Here is a 23074-nt window from a genome sequence, read left to right as displayed (position 1 = left end):
AAGCTTTTGAAATATATAAAAGGACAATTGATTAAAAATAAATAAATATATAAATATATTTTTAAGGATAATTATGGAAATTGATTTCAAAAGTTCAGTAGCGTTTTGTTAAACGCTACATGAAATAGTTTTTATATTTGGAACATTTTGTTTAAACTAAAAGCTAAACGATCGTACCGACAAACGAAATTTTTTGTTTAAACTAACGAAACTTCCAAACACATTCAAAAATTTCGTGCGAAACATGCTCATATACTTGAAAAATTGATTTAAAGCTTTTACTTGAAACAATATAAAAAGACAATATTTTACATGAATGATATGGATTAGTTATACAAAATTTGTTGTATTTAAGAAAAAGAAAAAAAAAACATTCAAACATTTAACCATGTCATTTTCCAAGGAGTTTTTATTTTTAGTACTTATTATTTCTTGATGTACACATCCATCCATGACAGGAAACAAGACGGGACACCACAGGACTCCTACAACAGGATAGAAGGAGAGACCAAGTGAAAGGCCAAGAACTGAAAAGACCCACACTTTCTCTCTAATTTCTAGAGAGAGAAACAAATACAGTAGAGAGAGAAAGTTTTTATTTGGAAGCAGAAGCAAATTCATTCTTCAAAGATGGAGCTCAAATGATGATATGAAGATAAAAGGCTTGTTTTTTTTTTTCACCAACTCTTTCGTTTCTTCATGACTTCAAATCTCAAACAAATCACAACACCCACAATTTAAAAAAAAAAAAAAAATCTGGTTCTTATTATTATGCTTTTAATTTCTTTCTTTTCGGTGGGATTTGATTGTTTTCTCTCTTGCTTATTTATTGAGCTCCAAATCTTTAAACATCATCATCAAGATTTCTTGAAAACTGTTCTCATTCTTGTTAATTTATTTATTTTTCTTTTTTTTTTTGGTCAATTTAAAGCTCATTTTGAACACATCTCAAAGCTCCAAATCTCACGAACCCATAAATATTTATTATTATTTTTGAAATAAAAGCAATCTTGATTACTCGAAAGCTGTTCTTGTTCTTATTATGTTTGTAAATTTCTCATTTTCTTTATGTGTTTAATGAAATTTCCCTTTTTTGGAACGGAAAATAATCAAGATTTGAAACCATCTGAAAGCTAAAAAATCTTGATAACCCAAAAAAAAATGTGTTGTTATTTTGTTTTTGTGTAAATAATTTTTTGTTTTCTCGATGAACAGATGATGAGAGGTATGCCATTTGAAGTTGCAGCTTTTCAAGCTTTAACAGGATCTAATAATAAGTTTAAAGAAGGCAGTTTTGGCAGCAACAACAGTAATGAACCCATCTCTGTTCTCGATACACGGCGGAGTCCAAGCCCTTCCACCTCAACCTCCACCTTATCCTCCTCCTTCGGCGGCGGTGGTAATGGCTGCACCACCACCACTGCTCCATCGCTAGGTGTCCCTGACCCTGACATTAACAACCACCATCACCTTCAACAAAAATGGCCGGATTCTGTTCCGCAGGAAATGTGTATGTCTGGGTCTCTGGCAAATATTAGCGGTGAAGGTGGCCGGAAAGATGAGTGGTCGGAGCTACAACCCATCCCGGCGGAGTTTGAGCTTCAACAACGAAGATTCGGAGTTGGATTGGAAGATTGGGAAAGCTTGTTATCTGAATCTGCGGCTTCTCCGGCACAAGACCAGTCTCTTCGGTGGATCTCCGGCGACTTTGATGACACATCTTTGAGTCTTCAACAGCTCTTGCAGAGCAACCAAATTGACCAAAATGCCCCTCCCGCCACCACCGTTTCTGAAACACCGGCCCCTCCAAATTTTCACCCACAAAACCCACTGTTCTTCCCCTTCTCTAACCCTGATCAAAACCCTCCTCCACATCTAACGCCACCGCCGCAGATACAGTTCCACCATCATCAGGGTCTCGTAAAAGCTCCGGTCTTTCACCAGGGCCTTCAGAAATCTCCGGTGTTCCATCAAAATGTTCAGAAAACTCCTGCTTCCGATCTGGGGCTTCAGAAGGCTTCGGTTAATCAGGGTTTTCAGAAAGTTGCGATTTCGAATCCGGGTCACGAGTTACAGCTCAAGAAACCATTAATGGTCCCCGGAACAAAACAAGGACCACCGACCCACCAGCAGCACCACCACCCCCAGCAGCAGCAGCAAAACCAGCTTATCTGTGACCAGCTATTCACCGCGGCTGAGCTAATCCTATCTGGGAACTTCACACACGCGCAAGGGATATTGGCGCGGCTCAATCACCAGTTCTCCTCGGCTCCGGCACCACATAAGCCTTTACAAAGGGCGGCTTTTTATTTCAAGGAAGCAATGGGATCTCTAATCTCAAATTCAAATCCCAACAAAATCACTCAACCCTTTAATGGCGTCTTCAAGATGGGAGCTTATAAATTGTTTTCAGAAGTTTCTCCGATCATTCAGTTCATAAACTTCACTTCAAATCAAACAATTCTCGAGGCTCTTGGTGATGCTAAAAACGTTCACATCATTGATTTTGATATCGGATTCGGTGCACAATGGGCTTCCTTCATACAAGAGCTTCCATCAAAAAACAACAATGGCGGCGGTGGTCCCTGTTCTTTGAAAATCACTGCTTTCGCGTCACCTTCAACCCATCATCCAATCGAACTTGGACTCATGCACGAAAACTTATCACATTTCGCTCATGAAATCGGGATTTCATTCGAGCTTGAAGTTGTCAACTTTGATTCGTTCGATCCAAGGTCGTTTTCAGTATCTGGGAATGAAGCCATTGCTGTTAATTTCCCAATCTGGTCAGCTTCCACTCACTTATCCGCCATTCCTTCCATTCTCCATTTCGTGAAGCAACTCTCCCCAAGAATCGTGGTTTCACTAGATCGTGGGTGTGAAAGGACGGATCTACCCTTCCCACATTATCTTCTCCAGGGTCTCCAATACTACGAAGTTCTCTTAGACTCCATTGATGGTGGGAATGTTGTTTCAGAGATATCAAACAAGATCGAAAGGTTCCTTTTCCAGCCTCAAATCGAAAGCATGGTGTTGGGAAAACTTCAAATCCCTGAACCAATGCCCCATTGGAGGTCACTTTTTACAGCTGGAGGATACTCCCCTGTTCTTCTAAGTAATTTTGCAGAAACTCAAGCAGATTGCGTGGTGAAGAGGATGCAAATTCAGGGATTTCATATTGAAAAGAAACAGGCATCGCTTGTTCTTTGTTGGCAGAATCGAGAACTGATGACTGCGTCAGCTTGGAAGTGCTGAAATTGGATTTTAATGGAAGATATATAAAGATCTAGAGAGGTTTTAGCGACAACAACTTTCAGCTCTTTTGATCATCCTCATCATCATCAACTCTGAATAAATATTTGAATTAATGTTGTTCTGTGCCTCTCTTCTAATGATCGTGTAGACTGTTTATTGACTAGTAATTGTGTTTTTTTAACATGAAACTTGTTGATTTCGCTGCTTTTATCTGTTTTTTGATGTTGATATTTGTGTTTGATGTTTGGTATTTGTGTTTGATGTTTGATGGTGATGGCGCTAAAAATCGTCAATTTGAATGTTTGAAGATGAGATTATTTGTTCGTTTTTCTACCTTTTTTTTTTTGGTGTTTCGATGTTAGTTTTTTTTTACTGGATACATACATTTTTTTTATCAAAGAAACCCAAAAAATAACATTTTTTTGGGTTAATGACTTACAAGTTATAAGGTAAAGATAATTTAAGTTTTGTTCATATTTAGTCTTATTAACTTTTATTTTTCCTTCATATGTTACTATTGAAATTGTTTGGAATGTTTACATTAGATCGATGGTTGATGTAGGTTTTAGTTGTTCAATGGTAATATTTGAAAAAAAAAAACATAAGATAAACCTTCTTTATATACACACCAACCGATCATCTGAAAAACAAGTTCAATTATTTGAAAAAAAATAAAATAAAAAACTAAATATAAATAAAATCTAAATTATATAAGTTATAAATTCTTATCAATTTGGCTTTATTTATGTTTTTCTTTTATTTCTTGAACTGTGTTGTTATTTTCATAGTCTTTAATGGAAAGAACAAATAGGTTAATAGGGTCTTACTTGTTTATCTAATTTTTTTTTATTATTATATAAAAATAGGGCAGGTTGAAAAAATCAACGTAGCCTTTGGTAGGACGTGAAGGGTAATCTCGTCTTCTCACACAACATTATTATTCAAATACCCAATTGCTCATTATACAACACATTTTTTTGTGTAATGACGTATTTAAAATTGGATTTATCTTTTTTGCTTGTATTAAACCAGACACGTTAACGTGTTTAATTTATTTAATTTAGAGTATTTTATGTGGATGGTGGTGGTTTTCATCAGATTATTATATAAACATAAAAAATTACTATCTATTATTAAATAAACAATATAGATTATAATATAAATGATAGGAACATGGGACGATAATTTATGTACATTTTAATCTAATAAAATACATTACATGACATCGTTGTCGTTGAAAACAAACATTTATATAAATCCTTGCCAAACAACCTTGATAATCGTTATAGATTTGGACTAACTCTATATTTAATTACTAATTATCTGTAATTGAATTTGTTTTTGACTTTTAAATAATGATTAGGGTAGAGGAGATCCATCCCTCCCACCCATCTCAAACCAATTATTACATTAGTTTCTCTTTTCTATTTTTTTTTTCATTTTCTTATGATTAGTTTATTTATTTATACTTCAAATATTACTATGATATTATATATGTTGTTTATTGTTATTCATTTACATATTTATTTTGTTAATGCTAAAAGTTCGGTTCGTATTGATTTGACCAAAATTTTGCTTTTAAAAAGAAATACCAAAGAGTCAATCTCACATAAGTCATACGTTTATGTTGTAACACATATAATAAAAACGTCTCTTTATCTTTGAAACTTCCCATTCGATACTACGTGCATGCTATAATAAATTCAATCATATCATAGCTAAAGTTACTTAATTTTCTAATTTTCTATGTATGTATTGACATTTGAATATAAAAGTTGTTTATAGTTTTTATGAAATTTATGAATGTTTTTATGTTTTGTAAATTTTTTAAATGTTGTTAAATTAAATTTTAGTGTTTTTATTTACATAAAAGTATTTATATTAAAATAGAAAAGGAAATCCGTGATTCCCTCCAACGGATCCCCGATACCTGTTGAAGGCAGGATAGAGATTTATTTATAATCCCTGATGAGAATCGAGATGAGTAAGGGGATTTGAATGAGGTTTCGGACAGTGAGGACGCAAAACATTTGACTAGTGGTGGCACAAAAACATAATAATAATGACACTCATATTTTGAAGGTGTGACACCAAATAGATAATTTTTTTTTGCACTATGTGGCTGAATCAGAGGAGTAGTAACCTTGGACCCCTCGGGCACTACATATGTGCGCCAATGGTTTCAGGGATGGAGATGGCTATACATAATGAGTTATGTTGTGCAATAGGATGCATGAAATCAAGCAAACCAAAGTTTAGGGAGCTCATACCTATAGAACTGGTTATTACTAATTTCTTCCTTGTAGGTTTATGAAGCATAAAGTCATTAGTTAATATGATGTCATTACCAATTCTACCCTTCTGGTCTATCAACCTTTGGATAATTAGGCACTATGATGTCATTATCAATTGTTCCTTTTTCATTTATCCTTTGGGTCACTAGGCATTATGATGAAATTATCGATTCTTTTCTTCAGGTCTATTAACCTTTGGATCATTAGGCATTATGATGTCATTACCAATTATTCCCTTCAAGTCTATTAACATTTAGGTCACTAGGCACTATAATGTCATTACCGATTCTCTCCTTCAAGTGTATTTAAATGTGGGTCATTATAAACTATGATGCAATTACTGATTCTTCCCTTCAAATCTATTTTGGTCCATTAGACATTATGATATCATTGTCAATTCTCCCCTTAAGGTCTATTAACCTTTGGATCATTAGGCACTATTATGTCATTACCGATTCTTCACTTAAGGTATATTATCGTTTTGGTCACTAAGAACTATGATGTTTTACCGATTCTTCACTTATGGTACATTAACCTTTGGATAATTTAGAACTATGGTGCATTAGGCCGGAGGGAGTGGTACCACACTCCCTTTTTTGCCAGACTTTCTTACCACACTCAAGGAGTGGTATTCCATAAAAAGAGAAAAGAGAAAGAAGAGAGAGATAGAGAGAGGGAGGAAGAGTGAGAGAGAAATGAGCACTTTATTTTTGGCAGCACACCTCAAACCGCATAGGGGCGGTGTTTACTGCGGTTTCACATGCCACATAGGCTGCAACCGCACTTCACTCCCTCTGGTCTTACTGTTGCTTCCTCTAGTCTTGCTTAGGCTGAAACCGTACTCCGCTCCACTCTTAACCTTTAGGGAGGAGGGAGTCGTTCCCTCCCAACCCACTGGACCCACTGTCACATAAATTTTTGTCTTTTCTTTTTTTCATCTTTCCCAACCCATAACACACATAAGTCTTATCTTTCTCAACCCACTCAATTAAAAAAAAAATACAAAACAACTAATGTATAAGTTTTAAAATACATGGTACAAGAGAAAATGAGAGAAAAGAAGTAGAGAGAGATGATGAAGTGGGTTAGTGAAACCAATTAACCAACTTATTGAAGCGGGAGTGGTACCACCGATAACTCTATTACTAATTAAGATTTTACCTTTGATTGTTTTATATTTTTTTTAATTGAATGAGTTGAATGAGTTCAAAAAGATAGGGTTTCCGTGTGTTGTGGGTTGAAAAAGATAAAAAAAATAAAAGAGAAAAAGTGATAGTGACAGTGGGTTCAATGGGTTGGGAGGAAATGACTCCATCCTCCCTTAGGTCACAAGGATCTATGATGCCATTACCAATTATTCCTTTAAGGTTTATTAACATCTAGGTTATTAGGCATTATGGTGTCATTATTGTTTCTTACAAATTTGTGTAGATATTTTAATTATACCTTTCATCAAGTTTATATGTTTGTCTTCTGTGTTGTAAACGTTTTTGTTGAAAAGTAATTTTAGTGTTGCTCTTGTTTTACTTGAGAACTTAAAATATTTTCAAATTGTTTCGTTAACATATTTGAACTATCCTATAAGTTTTTGGATGTGTTTTCAACGCTTCTTTCTCATCACTTATTCCTTTAAGCTCAATTTTTGTTATCCTTACCTAGTTACCTCATAAATCATTTCACTTAACTTGATTCATAAGAATCCACCATCTTAGTTATCACTCATACAAATATGTTAATTGATGTTTTGAAATAATGTGAAAAAATTCTTCCTCGTGTTTACCGTAACAAACAAGTTTGCTGGCTCTAAAGAACCTAAATTTTATTGTAGTTGCATTATGGCATGTTCAAATCAAGATTGTCAAAATCGTGATCTTGATCGTAGGATCGTATGATCCTACAGTCCTAAGTATTGTGGAGAGAGAGAGAGAGAGAGAGAGAGAGATATCTGGAAAAGACTAAAATACCTTCATGTGCAAGTCACGTTAAGAAGATTAACGGGCTGCAACATAACGTTCGTTAGGTCAAGGAACCAAAGACTCAACCAAACAATGAAATAGAGACGAAAAATTGCACCAAATTAATCTTCTTTACTTAAAGGTGATACTTCAAACCACATCGACGACGCTGTAATTTACTCTCTATACAATATAATAAAAGAAGAACCTACCACCGTCAACATTAAGTCAAATCGATACATGATTTATTAATATACAAATATATTCAAGATAAAATGAAGCTTCATACAGTAAAACAAAACATGGAGGAAACTTAAACATGCTTAAAATTGAGCTACACCAAAATAGAAAGGTGCTAATGGTATAGTGTCATTGCCAATTTCACATGTAAATTTAAAATATTTCGGAATCATTGAAATGGCTTGTCTCATTAAATTTGCATATTACGTGTCCTATTTGAAATCTTATCAAATTTCACATGCAAACTCAAAAAATTCCAAACATTTCATTCAAAAATTTCCCTCTACAAATTCACATATTATCTTTTTATTTTTATCTGTTAAAACTATCAAACAAATAATATCTATAGACTATGAAAACAATTTCATTTAAAAACTGAAACTAATTCAATTTATGTAGTTATATCAATTGAATAATACATATTAACTAATGTTTTTTTTCCTAATTAAAATTACGTAATAACTGATCAAACAATGAATAAATTAAAAAATACAAATATAACAAAATGTATTATATGACTACTAGTATTTGATTATTATATAATAATTAAAAAACGCATGCATATTTAGAATGTGAAAACAAATTCATATAGCAATTTAAAACTAGGCGGTTTAATATAAATCATAAAAAATAGTTTAATTTATTTTGTATTTAGAAAATTATAATCGGCCTAATAACATATAGAATAAGAATTATATATGATATACAGTAACAAACAAAAAAGATGTCAAATAAAGTGTCTAAATAAAATATTTAACGGAATAATGAATCTATGTATTTTTGTCATTTTGTTTAAGTTTTACAAGTAGTTCCATATTTTTCTTAGAGCATTATGTTACATAAATTTTCATCCAACGATTTTACTAAAAGCTTCTAATATGTTGGGATAGTTTTTTTTTCATAGTAATAATTTTCGTGGGATAGTTTTTGACTTTTTCAAATATTTAAATATTACTTTCTTGGATTATAGTTTTTATTATAAAATAAAGTAAATTTTAGCTTTGTTTTATTTCATGTAAAATAAAAAACTATAAATTTCGATAATACATTACAAGCATAACTTTTTTATTTCATAAAAAAGATAGATATGATCATATGAAAAAGATAGAACTGTTATTCAGGAAAAAAGTTAAATTACTTTTTTGGTCCTTATGGTTTATACATATCTTCAGTTTTAGTCCAAATTTTGAATTTTCTACAGACGTGATGGGGGAGTGGCCGGCGTCACGGTTGAAGCAAATCCCTCTTCCATGTAAATTATTTTCAAAACACAAGCTCCTACATTCGGTTATTGGACAACTTTAAACACAAAAAGCCACAAATAACAACCAACTAAAAGATTTTGTATGTAATTCTCACGTGACTGAAAATCTGAAATATTTACATCTAAAATAGTATTATTATAATACTTTTATATCATGCATTAAGAATTAAGAATTCATACAATAAAATTCTGAAATATATTTCTCAATAAGCCAACTTGGTAGCCCCTTTTTATGTGTTGAAGTGGGGCTGGTCAAGTAGTGCTTTTGTGACCAACAAGACTCGACGACTAAGACTCCAAAATCTTTCAATCATTTGTGGTAAAGTTAAAAAGTAAAACTGGCTAAGTGGGTCAATGTGATCAATCTCTTATTAAAGAACTACTTTGATGCTTTGGAAAACAAAAGAAGAAACTAGTAATTAATATTCACTAATCAATTTTTTAAATAAAGAAAATTACTAGTATGTATTTGTATATTTTCCCGATCGTATATTTTAGTAAATAGAGTATAGTTATATGTTTATATTTCTACTAGGTGTGAGACCCGTGTATTACACGGGTTTAAAAAAATTAATATAAAAAATTGTAAACATAAGTATTTTTTGCAATATCAGAAATATTGAAATTTGTATGATGATCTTGTGAAATTCTTTCCTTCAATATTATATAATTTTGGAATTGTTAATAAAGTTTAGCTGTGATATTGACTAACATATGCATATTATCAGAGAATTAAAAAGGAAGGAAATTAAAGTTTGTATAACAATTATTCTTAGAGTTTAATATAATTAAATACCTTACATATATAAACTATGTATTTAATTCCAAAATTTTTAATTTAAGAAATATGAAAAAAAGTAGAAAATGACATGTGGAAAATAAAAAATCCATAATATCTAAAAAAATTACATGTGGTAAATGAAAGGAAAACATGACATATGTCAGAAATCATTTTCATTTATTAGATTAGACTAGTTGTGTAACCCGTATATTATACGAGTCGATTAAAACAAAATGTTATAAATGATTAAACAATAAGTTTATTTGAATTTGAAAAAAAATGAAATTTACAGAAATAAAATATATTTAATAATTATAGTATTGATTTACACATTTAATACAATGAATACTTTACATATATAATAATAGAAGTATTAATTAATGGAATTATAATTTTTGATTAATAAAGAAATAAAAATCCACATAGTGACATGTGGAATTTAAGTAATTTAAATATCTTACATAATGATATGTGGCAAGAGTGTATTAGAAGATGACATGTGGCAAAATCATTTTCATTTATTAGAAAGGATTAGATAATAATTATATCGTTATATTATTACATTCAAATATAGTTGTTTGATTATTATTTATTAATGTAGAATAAAGTGGACAAAATAATTAAATAATTGGTGTGACATGGCAATTCTCTTGGCTGCTTTTGTGTATTTCGTTGTTCGTATTCTTGTAACAACCAAATTTTATTATAATTTATAAACCAAGCGACTAGAAAATATAAAATTTTCCATAACATTACTATAAATAGATAATTTCCAAAAGCTAAAACATCGAAAAACCCTTTCGACAGATTTGTGACGAAGAAAATCCTTCGTCAAAGCATATGGCTAATTATTGTTACCTACAAAAATTATACGTTGTTTGTGACTAATATTTGACGGGTCAATTTTGTGGATGGATTTATGATAGGCCATTTAAATGAAAATTTCTAACGGGCCACCTCTATCTCTATGATTGATTACACACGAAGTGAATTTGTGACAGATTGTCGTCCCGGTAACCCCACATATTTATAACATTAAGATTACATAATTATTGTGCTTTGCATAAAGTATTATTAATGAAATATAAAATGAATCAAATTTTAGTTAATATTTAAATAGCATTCCTTAAATAAAAGAAATGTCTACTGTAACAATCATGCATGGGAGAATATAGACATCGAGATGTATCTTAGAAAATTCAAGAATTCGAGTAGTCAACTCACTCGAACACGGAACACCCACACAGAAGTAAACATGACCAAGTAAATATTAAGTGACTTTGTAATGTCTTCTTTTCATAACAAAAAAACTTTTCATAACAAAAAAACTTTTCATTTTTATTAATGTAAAACACCACATTATTAAAATCCATATTAAGAAAATAATTTGTCCCAAATTACATTTTGTTGAAAATCCAAGTAATATAATAACGCAAAATCTTCATTGCTGCGGATGAATGTGAACAATTACGTCTTTGCATTCCCATGATGACCGAAGATACCTAAAAACAATAACAACTGGGTAATCATGAAACTTAGTTAGTTTTCCCCAAAATACCCCACACAACAAACATACAAACATGCATATCGGGTCCTCAGTCATCGGACTGGAATACCCCCGACCCACAATATCCCGAATGGAATGCCTTGGGTTTGTTAGCTTGCCGCCTCAACCCAAACGCTCATCCCGAGCCTTTATGCCTACGACTTACAGCCGGCCCGCCCCTGGTATCTTGGCCTACAACACACAACAGGACCGCCTCCACCTCATCCGCCACCATATGTCGTTGTCAATATATAAACAATCAAGGATCAAGTAGGCACATAATACATGCATTTATCAATCATACCACTCAATACCGCTTAGTAGACCACTCACAACACACAACTCCGCTACCAATTAACCTCCATGAAATGCGTGCCTATAACTAACCAGAGGTGAGATAACCACCCGAATAGATGATCCTACTCTAGAATCACAACCAAACAAGGAACATACAAGAAAGCCTAGATCAAGAGTTCTTAAGCTATCCTACATGACTACATACGACCCATAGGGCACTCCACTACATGGTAACCAACCTACTGGTACTCTAACCATCATACCACTATTGTTGCAACCTATCACACCAGAATATATATATATATATATATATATATATATATATATATCAGCATAGCAACATCCTATATACAAGGATACATGACCAACTCTGCAAGGAATGTGCAACCATATGTACCCAGAAGTAAGATAGATACCCGAACAAATGATCCTACTTTAGAGCCACAACCAAACAAGGAACAAACAAGATAGCCTAGATCAATAATTCGCAGTCTATTCTACGTGACTACATACAATACCTAGGGCACCATTCTAATAAATGATAACTACAACTAGTGGGTCGGGACTGGTGCATTCGATCCATGGGTACAGTGAGTAAAACTCACCTGAAATGAAGAACCACGAAACACTATCATGCGCTTCCCTTTCTGCATTGCTTGCTCCCACGAGCCCTTCAATACCAAAACATGGAAGAATCTTAAACAATCGTCCCTACCCTCAAGTTGACCTAAAGTCCAACTTGGTCAAAAAGTCATTGGTCAATCTTGCTCAAAGTCAACACCACGTTGTGGCCCTCCCTGGCCACGTCGTGGCAGTAAAAAGTCAAACAATCAATCATGAAGGACATTGTCATGTTGTGGTCCTCCTTGGCCACGCCGTGGCAATGCCAAAACAAGGCAGTCACATTTTTGACTTTGCCACACCGTGGCTTCCTTTCGCTACATCATGGCTACTAGAAAAATGTCATTTCTGTCATTAAGAGCTTAATCCTTTCAAATTTAAGCTCATACTTCCAAATTTACTCTTCCACACCAAGTTAATGGATAAAGTTTCCAACTTTGTCTATTTGGACTCCATTTTAGGGCTAGATCTAGCATTTAATGTCCATTGGGTCCTTAATGAGGTTGTAACTTGAACATGGGCAAAAAATACATCAAGCATGGTCCTTTTTCTTAATCAACAACAGTCCACAGACTTAGGAAAGCCAATACACGTTCTAGAGTTTCTTCAAACTCCAAGAATATCCAAGAAAGGGATAAAACCACCAAATTATGACCTAGAACTTGAATCTATAAGAAAAAGTTTCAAGGTATGAACTTTATACCTTCAACAACTTAGAAAACCGAAGAGAACGCTAGATCCAACTTGCTTCTTGTTTCCCTTGCTCCCTTGTGAACTTCCCTATTCCAAAACTATACCAAAAATCCAAGGTCAAGGTTGAAAATTGTTGAAATGGACTCTCAAGCGTGCATAAAGGCTAGCGTTTTAAGATGGGGAAGTGGTGGTTGAAGAAGATAACCTAGAATGAGAGTTAAGGTGTTTATATATAATGGAATACATAAAAATCCCGGATTTGAGCTGCAACGTCTTCCACAACATGGCCACTTTATACCACTCTCAGAGTAACCCCTTGTGGGTCTTTCAAACTCGACTCCTTCCAAGCAAGCTGAGATCACTTGAATGCTAGAACCTACAATCATCAACAACCAAGGTTCCAAAACCAGGCCCATGATCCAAATCGAGCAGAGACTCCAGCGGTCTAAAACATAACTAATACAACATCCCTTGATCATTCAACCACCTCTCGACACCATTTCCGACTTCAATGAGAACAAGAAACCTGACGAAAAGTAGTACTCTACATAACATCCTTAACCTACAAGAGTGGAATTCACTTCTTAATATAGGACCTGTAGATTCCGAAATCATGTACAACCTTTAGGTAGACTGAATCATCCCATTTTTCACCCACACTAATCAAAACTCCCAACATGATCCGTCCAAGGTCTCCTGGCCTTGCACCACTCATCGAACATTCGAGATAGGAACTACCTCCTACGCCATAGCCGCCAACCTCACACACCGACACATCAATAAGTAATCCTTACAAAATCCAACAGACTAGGCCTAAACCACCCTTCTATCAACTAAACTGACTAAAATCCGCATATTTGATCGATCCTAGACCTTCTCGACCATACGCCATCCTTCCGAGCAATGGATCTTGGAACTCTCAAACGATCACCACTATGCTAACCCTGGATATAAACGAATCAACACAAAGAAACCCAACAATCACATACTAAACTAGACCATACTCCTACTCGGCTTTAACAACCCTGCTCTACTATCCACTGATAACACTCGAGCTTACCCCTGATCTACTAACCACTAACAACACTCATGTTTGCCCCTAATATACTAACCAATAACATCACTCCCAGCCTAACATAACACGCATCAACCCCGATAAGACTTGTCTAACGTTACCATGCTTTTGGGCGGTCACTCAAACTTTCAAGCCCTAATCTAACAAAAATAGACAATGAATTCCTCCTCACAACCCTCAGCCTGTGCCCTTAACATCCTAGAGTCTAAAACTCAAGGACGCCCTATAGATTACTATCACAACTAAAAGTAAAATGACTTGAAAGGAAATTCAACATGTAACACTCATAAAATTCTCAAATATTTTAAAATTTTAAAATATACTAAAAAAACCATGATCGTTTACAAATTGTTTTCAAAATAAGTTCAACATCAGAGAAATCCCAAAATCGTGAAATAAAACATGAGGAGGTGCACGATCACGCCTTCGCCTTCCTGTGATCCTCTGAAGTACCTGAAACATAATCCAAAACCCAAAACTGTAAGCCAAATATTAGTGAGTTCCCCCAAAATACCAATACATAACAAACAACACAAATATAATAACAACATACTATGGGCCCAATCAACCATCAGGTTGGAATACCCAGACCCTTCAACCATCGGGTTGGAATGCCAACATACTATGGGTCCAATCAACCATCGGGTTGGAATACTCCAAGCCCCTCAACCATCGGGTTGGAATACCAACATACTATGGGTCCAATCATCCTTGGGATAGAATACCCTAGGCCCTCAATCATCAGGTTGGAATTCCCCGACATGTTGGCTTACACACAAAGCAGTTAAGCCTCAGCTACCAACCAATCATGTGCACATAATACAGATAAACATACTATTAACCAGTCAACAACCAGATAGATAAATCTTACAGATTACTAAGCATAACAACGTCCTAAATACCAGGATACCGATCTAACAGATCACTACAACACTATAGCATAAATAACAGGATATCAAATCCAAAGGGCCAGCCTTGATGCCTTCGACCTGCAAGTACAGTGAGGAAGACTCACCTCACAAGCAGCACAAAACTGCCAAGGTCTGACTCCAAATCTTAGCTCCCGACTCAAATGCCTACGAACACCATGTGACCAATTCCATCAAAGCCCAAATATACCCAAAATACTTTTAAAAGTCAAACTTGGTCAACCATGGTGATGTGTGCAAACTCACTTAGTTTTAAACCTACTTTTAATTATCAAATAACACACAAAAGGCAGTGAACCTATCAATTGTGGTATAGCTAAATAAGCAGGGTATCGAGCACAGGGAACGACAAATTAAACTAAAAACTAATTTAATCTAAGTTAATTAAGAAGTAGGGATTTTTCTCTAGTTTTACAAGACTAGAAACTTATTAACTATTACTAATTTAAGACTAGAAAATAACGATTTAACTAGATTCAATAATTGGAAAGGAACTTCTGTTTAGTTCAACTTGGTTAACTCTATGGTTGATTTCAAGGGAATAGTGCAATGGATTAATTCTTTCGTTGGTTACCGATTCAAGTGATTAGATTCGTATTCACTACCCTAATCCTTAGCAAATAAACTAACTTAAACAGTGGCCAATTGTCTAATTTAATTATATTCACTAGATTAATTATTCGGGTTAAGTTAGACTTGCAATAGTTAACTAATTTATTCTTTTAATTAACTTCTTGTTTGATGGTCATCTTACAAGCTTGCACATGAATTTACTCAATTTTCTTATTAATTCTAGTTTCATATTCATTAATCCTAGACATATAGCATAGTGATCACATAGCATATGAGGTCAATAATCAATAGATGTTCATGCTAATCAATTATCTTCCTATTAACAGAAAATTAATTATTATTCACACACAAGGTTCTTTAGCAAGCTAAAATAACAAAAATTCACCAACTTGGAATTAATCCTACCAATCAATTAAACCATATTGTCAACTTTGTATCCCCAAACAGAAGTCTAAAGGTTTTAGCTCATAATTAAAGTAAATAACAGCAAACAAACAAAGTCAAGTTGCTTAATCATAATGATAAAACAAAAGAATAAGTGGAATGATGAAATTTTGCCTTAATTACTCTCCGGAATTGAATTCTAGCTTCCTTCGTCGTCTTCTAGGGTTTTTCTGGCTTCTCAATCGTAGCAAAGCACTTCTGAATCGTCCCAGAACTCTCTCCAATCGATCTGTGGAATTATCTTTAAATATACGAATCGACTCGTCGAGTCAAGTGGTGACTCGTCGAGTCCCTCTCACATTCCTCGTATTGCGATAACTCTCTGGGATCCCGATTCATTATCTTCTCGATTCTTCGATTGGACTCGCTGAGTAGCCGATCTGACTCGCCGAGTAGGTGCCTTTTTTAGTGTTTTTCTTCTTTATTCCATTCTCGATCTTCTAACTGTTTCTCCCGCTTCCTTTAGCTTCCGAGCTTCATCTTTGGACTGAAAAACATAATTTAACACTTTTAAGTACCTTTTTTCCATAATATGCGATAATTAAGCTAATAAATGAATAAAAATGTATACTTAATATGATCTAATTATGCACATATCACATGGTCAAAGTCAAAGTCAACGGTCAAGGTCAACAGTCCATGTTGACCCAACACACAGTGTGTACTAATAAACACATCGTGTTTCTATAGTAATAAGATGGTCGGAAAAACTCTAGCCAACACGTCGTGTTTACCCGAGCTTAATACATTCAGCCGTTCCTATGATTCCAAGGACTCCAAGACTCAGATCTAAACTCAACTGCTATATAAAAGGATAAAGTTTCCAAATTTATCATTTGGGGCTACTCAAAGAGTTTAAAAACCCATCCACAAGGCTTGAAGATTCAAGGGCATAACCAATAAGCACAAAATCCTTGAGATTTGAAACCCATCCTTTCCAGAAGAGATTTTAGCATAAAAATCAACCCAAAGGTTGGTGCTTTATAGACATGCATGTCCAATGCATGTCTTGAACCCAAAATGGGTTAAAAAGGGAAACTATAACCTAAACTCCATGCATGGTATCAAAACTTGGCTAAAGACCAGATACAAAGCCACTACAAGGTCACCTTGACCTGGAGATTCATAAAGTTGCAAACTTTATGAGATCCATCCATTGCAACATCCATGAATAAGGAGAAAAAGGGACAAAAATCAAGATCTATCTACATAGAGGAATAAAAATCGGATCTTGGACACTTATAAAGGTCTAGAAGAGTGTCAAACTAAAGATGAGAGCTTTGCATGCTACATCCTTGCTTCCTTCTTCCAACTTTCTTCTTCTTTTGCTCTAAAATACCACACTAGCTCACAAATGAAAGGGAAGGATGATTAGGGTTCACAAGGGCCGATATGGGGGGTTTGGTGCCTGATAAAAGATCAGCCCCAGGGACTTAAGGAGATTATATAGGGTGCAAAACCCTAAAATTTAGGGTTTCTCATCCAGCCGCCAACACGCCGGGTTTCCCCTCACCAACACCCCGTGTTGGTCCATAAAATCACACGACCCAAAAGTCCTTCAACACGCTGTGGTGAGGCTTCCACTACGCCGTGTTCCCAAGGAAAATCATGCATGAAGGAATAAATCTCATACCTGGGAGTCGGGATGCTACCAAGAAGTTGATGATGAACCCGACATAAAATCAGAAGATCAAAAAATTCCGCAAAAATGTTGAACTGGAGAAATTTGGCTGAGAACTAAACCTTGTCATAACGTCTTCCTGCTACGAGGACTTCACTCTCACCCACTTGGAGTTGGGTAGACTCTAGCAACTTCACAGTCCTTCAATATCATATCAACTTGAACTTTACTACTAGATCCCTACCTTTAACATTTAGATGCTCAGGAAAATCTGCACCCACAACAACATTCACAAATTCCAACATGTAAGCAAAGAATTCCAAGGACAATAATAGATTTCTTCATAATAAGAAACTACATAAAACTTGAGCTAAATAAGATAATATCATTTAAATTATTTTTTAAGTTTATAACTATACTTCTAGAACATAAACATAAATACAAGGATATCAACAATGTAGTACCCGACCAATTCGAAGAACTGATAACTCAAACCCCGGTCTCCGGGATTTCGGCCGTCCCATAACATCCGTCAGGTAGCTACCAAGCTAGGGATGCATGGTTCTTAACCTTTCTGAAATTAAGAAGAGGAAAATGAGCTCTGATGTAGCCCTTCTGGACGCAATGGAAACATACCCGTGTATTCTGCCTGCAGTCCCTACCAAAATACCCCTCCTTGCGACACTTACGACAAGTAAAATATAGGCACCTCCCATCTTGAAACTTCCCGCACCTTCCACTCTCGGAACTACTCCCTCATTCGATCCTAAACTCGGGTCGGTGGACTTGAACCGCTTGGCTGCCGATTGATGCTGTCTTGAAGTTGCCTTCTCCTTCTTTCTCTGGGTCTCTAAGTCAATTTCCCTCCTCCTGACACTTCACTGCAACTTGATCAAGGTTTGATATGGCTTAGTGGACACTAACTCATGAATCTCCTTCTTGAGCATACTCAAGTATCACGACATCTGCACTTGCTCTAAAGTGGCATACTCTGGGCAGAAAATAGCTGTCTCCATAAACATTCTGATGATCTCTGTCACCGACTCAGTCATTTAGTTGAGCGATAGGTACTCCTCTGCAAGTCGCTTTCACTCTACAAGAGGAACATACTCTATGCGAAACATATCCGAAACTGCTCCCAAGTCATCGCGACTCGCTCTGGAGGCGAAAAGCTCTGGGTCACAAACTCCCACCAATCTTTCGCACCCCAACGAAGAAGGTTTAATGCAAATTTCATTTTTTGGTCTTTGGGACACGAACTCGTGTAGAAGCATCCCTCTATGTCAAATATCCATATCAGAGCAATAATCAGGTCCCTATTGCCCCTAAACTTTGGGGGCTTCATATAACTGAACTCCCGATACTACATCGCCTCGCCTCTCTGAGATCCTACAATGGTGACGACTGTTGTGGCTGCAACAGCAGCTGCCTGTGCGATGATGACATAACATTTGTTAATCTCCTCGATCAATGCGGTATTGACCAACCAAAACTATTCTAGAATTGCCTCCCTTATCGCCCCAACCACTTTGGCATCAATGGTCGTGTAGATCTCCATGTCACACGGACCTTCCCTCACAGTGCCACTGACACCTGATCCTAAACCTCCAATAGTCGCTATACTGAAACTATACAACGAAAAGATTAGACATCAAAACACAATGCTCAACACACCAGGCCCCCACCTATTAGTTCCTTAGTAGCATCGAGATTTCTTCTGACTCTCATACAGATCTTGTGCTTTCAGTAGTACGAGTCCATACTACCTTCCATACCTATCCATAATCGATTCAGAATTCATCCGAAGGTCCTAAGTCACTGGACTAGACCATACCTAAGTGTGCTAACACCCACATGCTCCTACGAGTTACAACTAACTTCCTAGGAACTCCTCCTCGGATCGTCCTCACTCCTACACCGCTGGTTGCTTTATGCATGCTTGTTGTATACAATATGGGGTCAAATAGACTTTCAAATAATCAACTCTACCCTAAGTCCACAACCAAACAAGAAACGGGAAATAAGACTAAGTCAATCATTCTAAGGCTATTTAATCCCGACCGTATACAACTATACAACATACACTTAGAAACCACACAATCAAATAACATATAACAAGCAATTCCCTATATAATAAGGTGTAATAGAAATCAGGCACTTCTATCGAACAATTCTAAAAGAACTTAGCTTATCCACTAGCATGTTTTTCTAAAAATTCACATATCTGCAAGTTCAAATTTAGCACATATCACAAGTATGGGTATTTTGGGAGCCATTCTTCTGTTCGAGCTCCAACCGAGTATACACACTGCATCTCCCTGTAAAACCAATGGTTAAGTCAAAGGTCCATGTTCCCAATCCCAAGCCAATAATCAAAGAAGAACATGACAAGAGACCGAGCCAATGTCTATAACCCAACCCTTTTCTTATGAATTTTTTTCTAGAAACGTCTTGTGAAAATTCTTGGACCCTAGTTTGAGTTTGACTCACACAAGTGTTCCTCCAAATCCCTCAAACCAGGACTCTGATACAAACTTGTAATATCCCATTTTCACAATAAAAATTTTTCATTTTTGTTAAGGTAAAGCACCACATTAATAAAATCGATATTAAGAAAAAATTTGTCCCAAATTACATTTGTTGAAAACCAGAGTAATATTATAATGCAGAATCTTCATTGCTGCGGATTAATATGTACAGTAACGCCTTCACTTTCCTACGATGAGCAAAAATACCTGAAACCAACAATAGTTGGGTAAGCATGAAGCTCAATGAAGTTTTCCACAAAATAGTTGATGTGTGCAAACTCACTTAGTTTTAAACCTACTTTCAATTATAAAATAACACACAAAGGCAGTGAACCTATCAATTGTGGTATAGTTAAATAAGTAGGGTATCGAACACAGGGAACGGCAAATTAAAACTAAAGACTAATTCTATCTAAATCAATTAATAAGTAGGGGGTTTTCTCTAGTTTTACAAGACTAGCAACTTACTTACTATTACTTAATCTAAAACTTAGAAAAACAAAGAATTAACTAGATCAATAATGGGAAGGAACTTCTGTTTAGTTCAGCTCAATTGATCATATGGTTGATTTCAAGGTAATGGTGCAATGGATTAATTCTTTTGTTGGTTATCGATTCGAGTGACTAGATTCGCATTCACTACACTAATCCTTAGCAAATAAACTAACTTAAACAGTGGCCAATTGTCTAATTTAATTGAATTCACTAGATTAATTATTCGGGTTAATTTAGACTTGCAATAGTTAACTAATTTAATCTTTTAATTAACTTCTTGTTGATGGTCATCATACAAGCTTGCACATGAATTTACTCAATTTTCTTATTAACTCTAGTTTCATGTTCACTAATCCTAGACATATGATAAAGTGGTCACATAGCATATGAGGTTGATAATCAATAGATGTTCATGCTAATCAATTATCTTCCTGTTAACAGAAAATTAATTATTACACACAAGGTTCTTTAGCAAGCTAAAATAACAAAAATCACCAACTTAGAATTAATCCTACCAATAATCAAACCATATTATCAATTTTGTATCCCCAAACAGAAGTCTAACTGTTTTAGCTCATAATTGAAGTAAATAACAGCAAACAAATAGAGTCTAATTGTTTAACCATAATGACAAAACAAAAGATTAAGTAGAATGATGAAATTTGCCTCAATTCTCCTTCGGAATTGAATTCTAGCTTATAACTTCGTCTTCTAGGGTTTTTCTGACTTCTTAATTGCAGCTAAACTCTCCAGAATCGTTCCAGAATTCCTTCTCATCGTTTTGAGGAGTTATCTTTATATATACGAATTGACTCGTCGAGTCCATCCCTCAGTCCCCGTATTGTGATAAGTCTCTGGGTTCCCGAGTCTTTATCTTCTCGAATCTTCGCTTGGACTCGCCGAGTAGTCGACCCTACTCGCCGAGTAGGTGTTATTTTTAGTGTTTTTCTTCTTTGTTCCATTCTCGAGCTCTCAACCTCTTCTCCTGCTTCCTTCTGCTTCCGAGCTTCACTTTTGGACTGAAAACATAATTCAAACACTTTTAAGTACCTTTTGTCCATAAAATGCAATAATTTAGCTAATAAATGAATAAAAATCTATACTTAATATGAACTAAAAATGCACATATCAAAATACCCCACACTTGACTTTTGCTTGCCCCCAAGCAAAACTGAATTTTAAACTTTAGAATCATATATGACAACTCCAATCTAACCCAGCCATTATCCCAAGACCGCAACGCATGCATTTGTGTCTAAAATTGTCCTAAGTACCCCCATACTCCAAATACTCACAATCCTCATAAACATTCGCCCACTCACCCCGAACTATGCTCATTTTATGCAACCCTTCGAATCCATCCGCAGAAAACCTCTTACCCTCAAGGTATTTTTAGTTGAGCAACCCAAGCATACATAATCTAGAATTACAATTTATGATACCACTATGGAGCTCTTTTGAATTCTTCACTTCCTTGATAATTTGATCTTTGATCTCTTTGAATTCACCACCTTGTTGTTTGATTTTTGGTATCTTCAACTTTTTGAATTTCTTGGAATTTTGATCTTTTGATCTTCACTTTATTTGCTCCAAAATTCTTACAACTTTTCTTGCAATTCTCTCTCTCTCTCTCTCACTCTCTCTCACTCTCTCTCTCTCTGTCTTTACTTGTACCTCTTGCATCCCTCAGGCTGAGCGGGGTCGTGTTTTTGTCCCATGATTTCACTGGAATAAGGAAGCCGCAAATGCACTAGAACGTATATAGGCTCAACTAAACATTTGGGTTTTCATGCAATTATCAACACAATTCTAACATGGAATCCTAATTTGCTTTTACCAGAATTTTCTAAATTAAGTCCCTAAGTAATATTTTTGGTATGCAATTTTTTTTAAAACTAGCCTAAATTAAGATTCTAAATTTTCTAATATGTGACCAACCCCCTACCCCACACTTATTTTATGCAATGCCCTCATTGCATATTATGCAAAAATAAAAATGCAAATATAGAGAGAATTGGAACAAACTCCCCTGGGGTAGCAGTCGATAGGTTGATACTATTCTCTCCAGCTCCAACTTCAGTTGACTTTAGCCATGGGAACAACTCATCCATGACTTGGGTATCAAAATCTCGTGTGGCAGCTCCAAATATGCAGGGAAAACAGTGTAAGATCTTCAAGAATCGACATGGAAGAATAAGTGGTCAAGTGGCACACTTAGCAGCATCAAATCAGTAGTCCTTTTGGTATAAAAATGAACGGCTCGTCGAGTCATATAAGCGAATCGTCGAGTGTAAGCGCGTACATCTTTGAATAGGCGAGAATACAAGGCGACTCGTCGAGTCAGTTTAATGCACTCGACGAGTAGACCGCTGGACGAAAAAAGTGATATTCTGCATTGGTTCCAACTTCTAATAAATCTTCAAAATTTCTCATCGCTTCTAGATTCACTCGCTCATGTCCCTA

The 23074-nt window shown here is 35.3% G+C and overlaps 1 protein-coding gene across 1 annotated transcript; it reads left to right on the top strand.

Annotated features, from left to right (window-relative positions):
- Nucleotides 1-457: 457 nt before the first annotated feature.
- On the top strand, nt 458-3463 carry LOC145056622 (scarecrow-like protein 6). Its single transcript, XM_079004320.1, has 2 exons — nt 458-662; nt 1216-3463. The coding sequence occupies exon 2, from the start codon at nt 1216-1218 to the stop codon at nt 3253-3255; it is 2040 nt and encodes a 679-aa protein (XP_078860446.1). The 5' UTR covers nt 458-662; the 3' UTR covers nt 3256-3463.
- Nucleotides 3464-23074: the final 19611 nt, after the last annotated feature.

The sequence above is a fragment of the Lactuca serriola genome, chromosome 6 (genome assembly GCF_051521515.1).
Source record: "Lactuca serriola cultivar US96UC23 chromosome 6, Lser_US96UC23_V15, whole genome shotgun sequence".
Classification (NCBI taxonomy): domain Eukaryota; kingdom Viridiplantae; phylum Streptophyta; class Magnoliopsida; order Asterales; family Asteraceae; genus Lactuca; species Lactuca serriola.
Note: the sequence above shows the minus strand (reverse complement) of the source record. Positions and strands in the feature narration are given on the sequence as shown.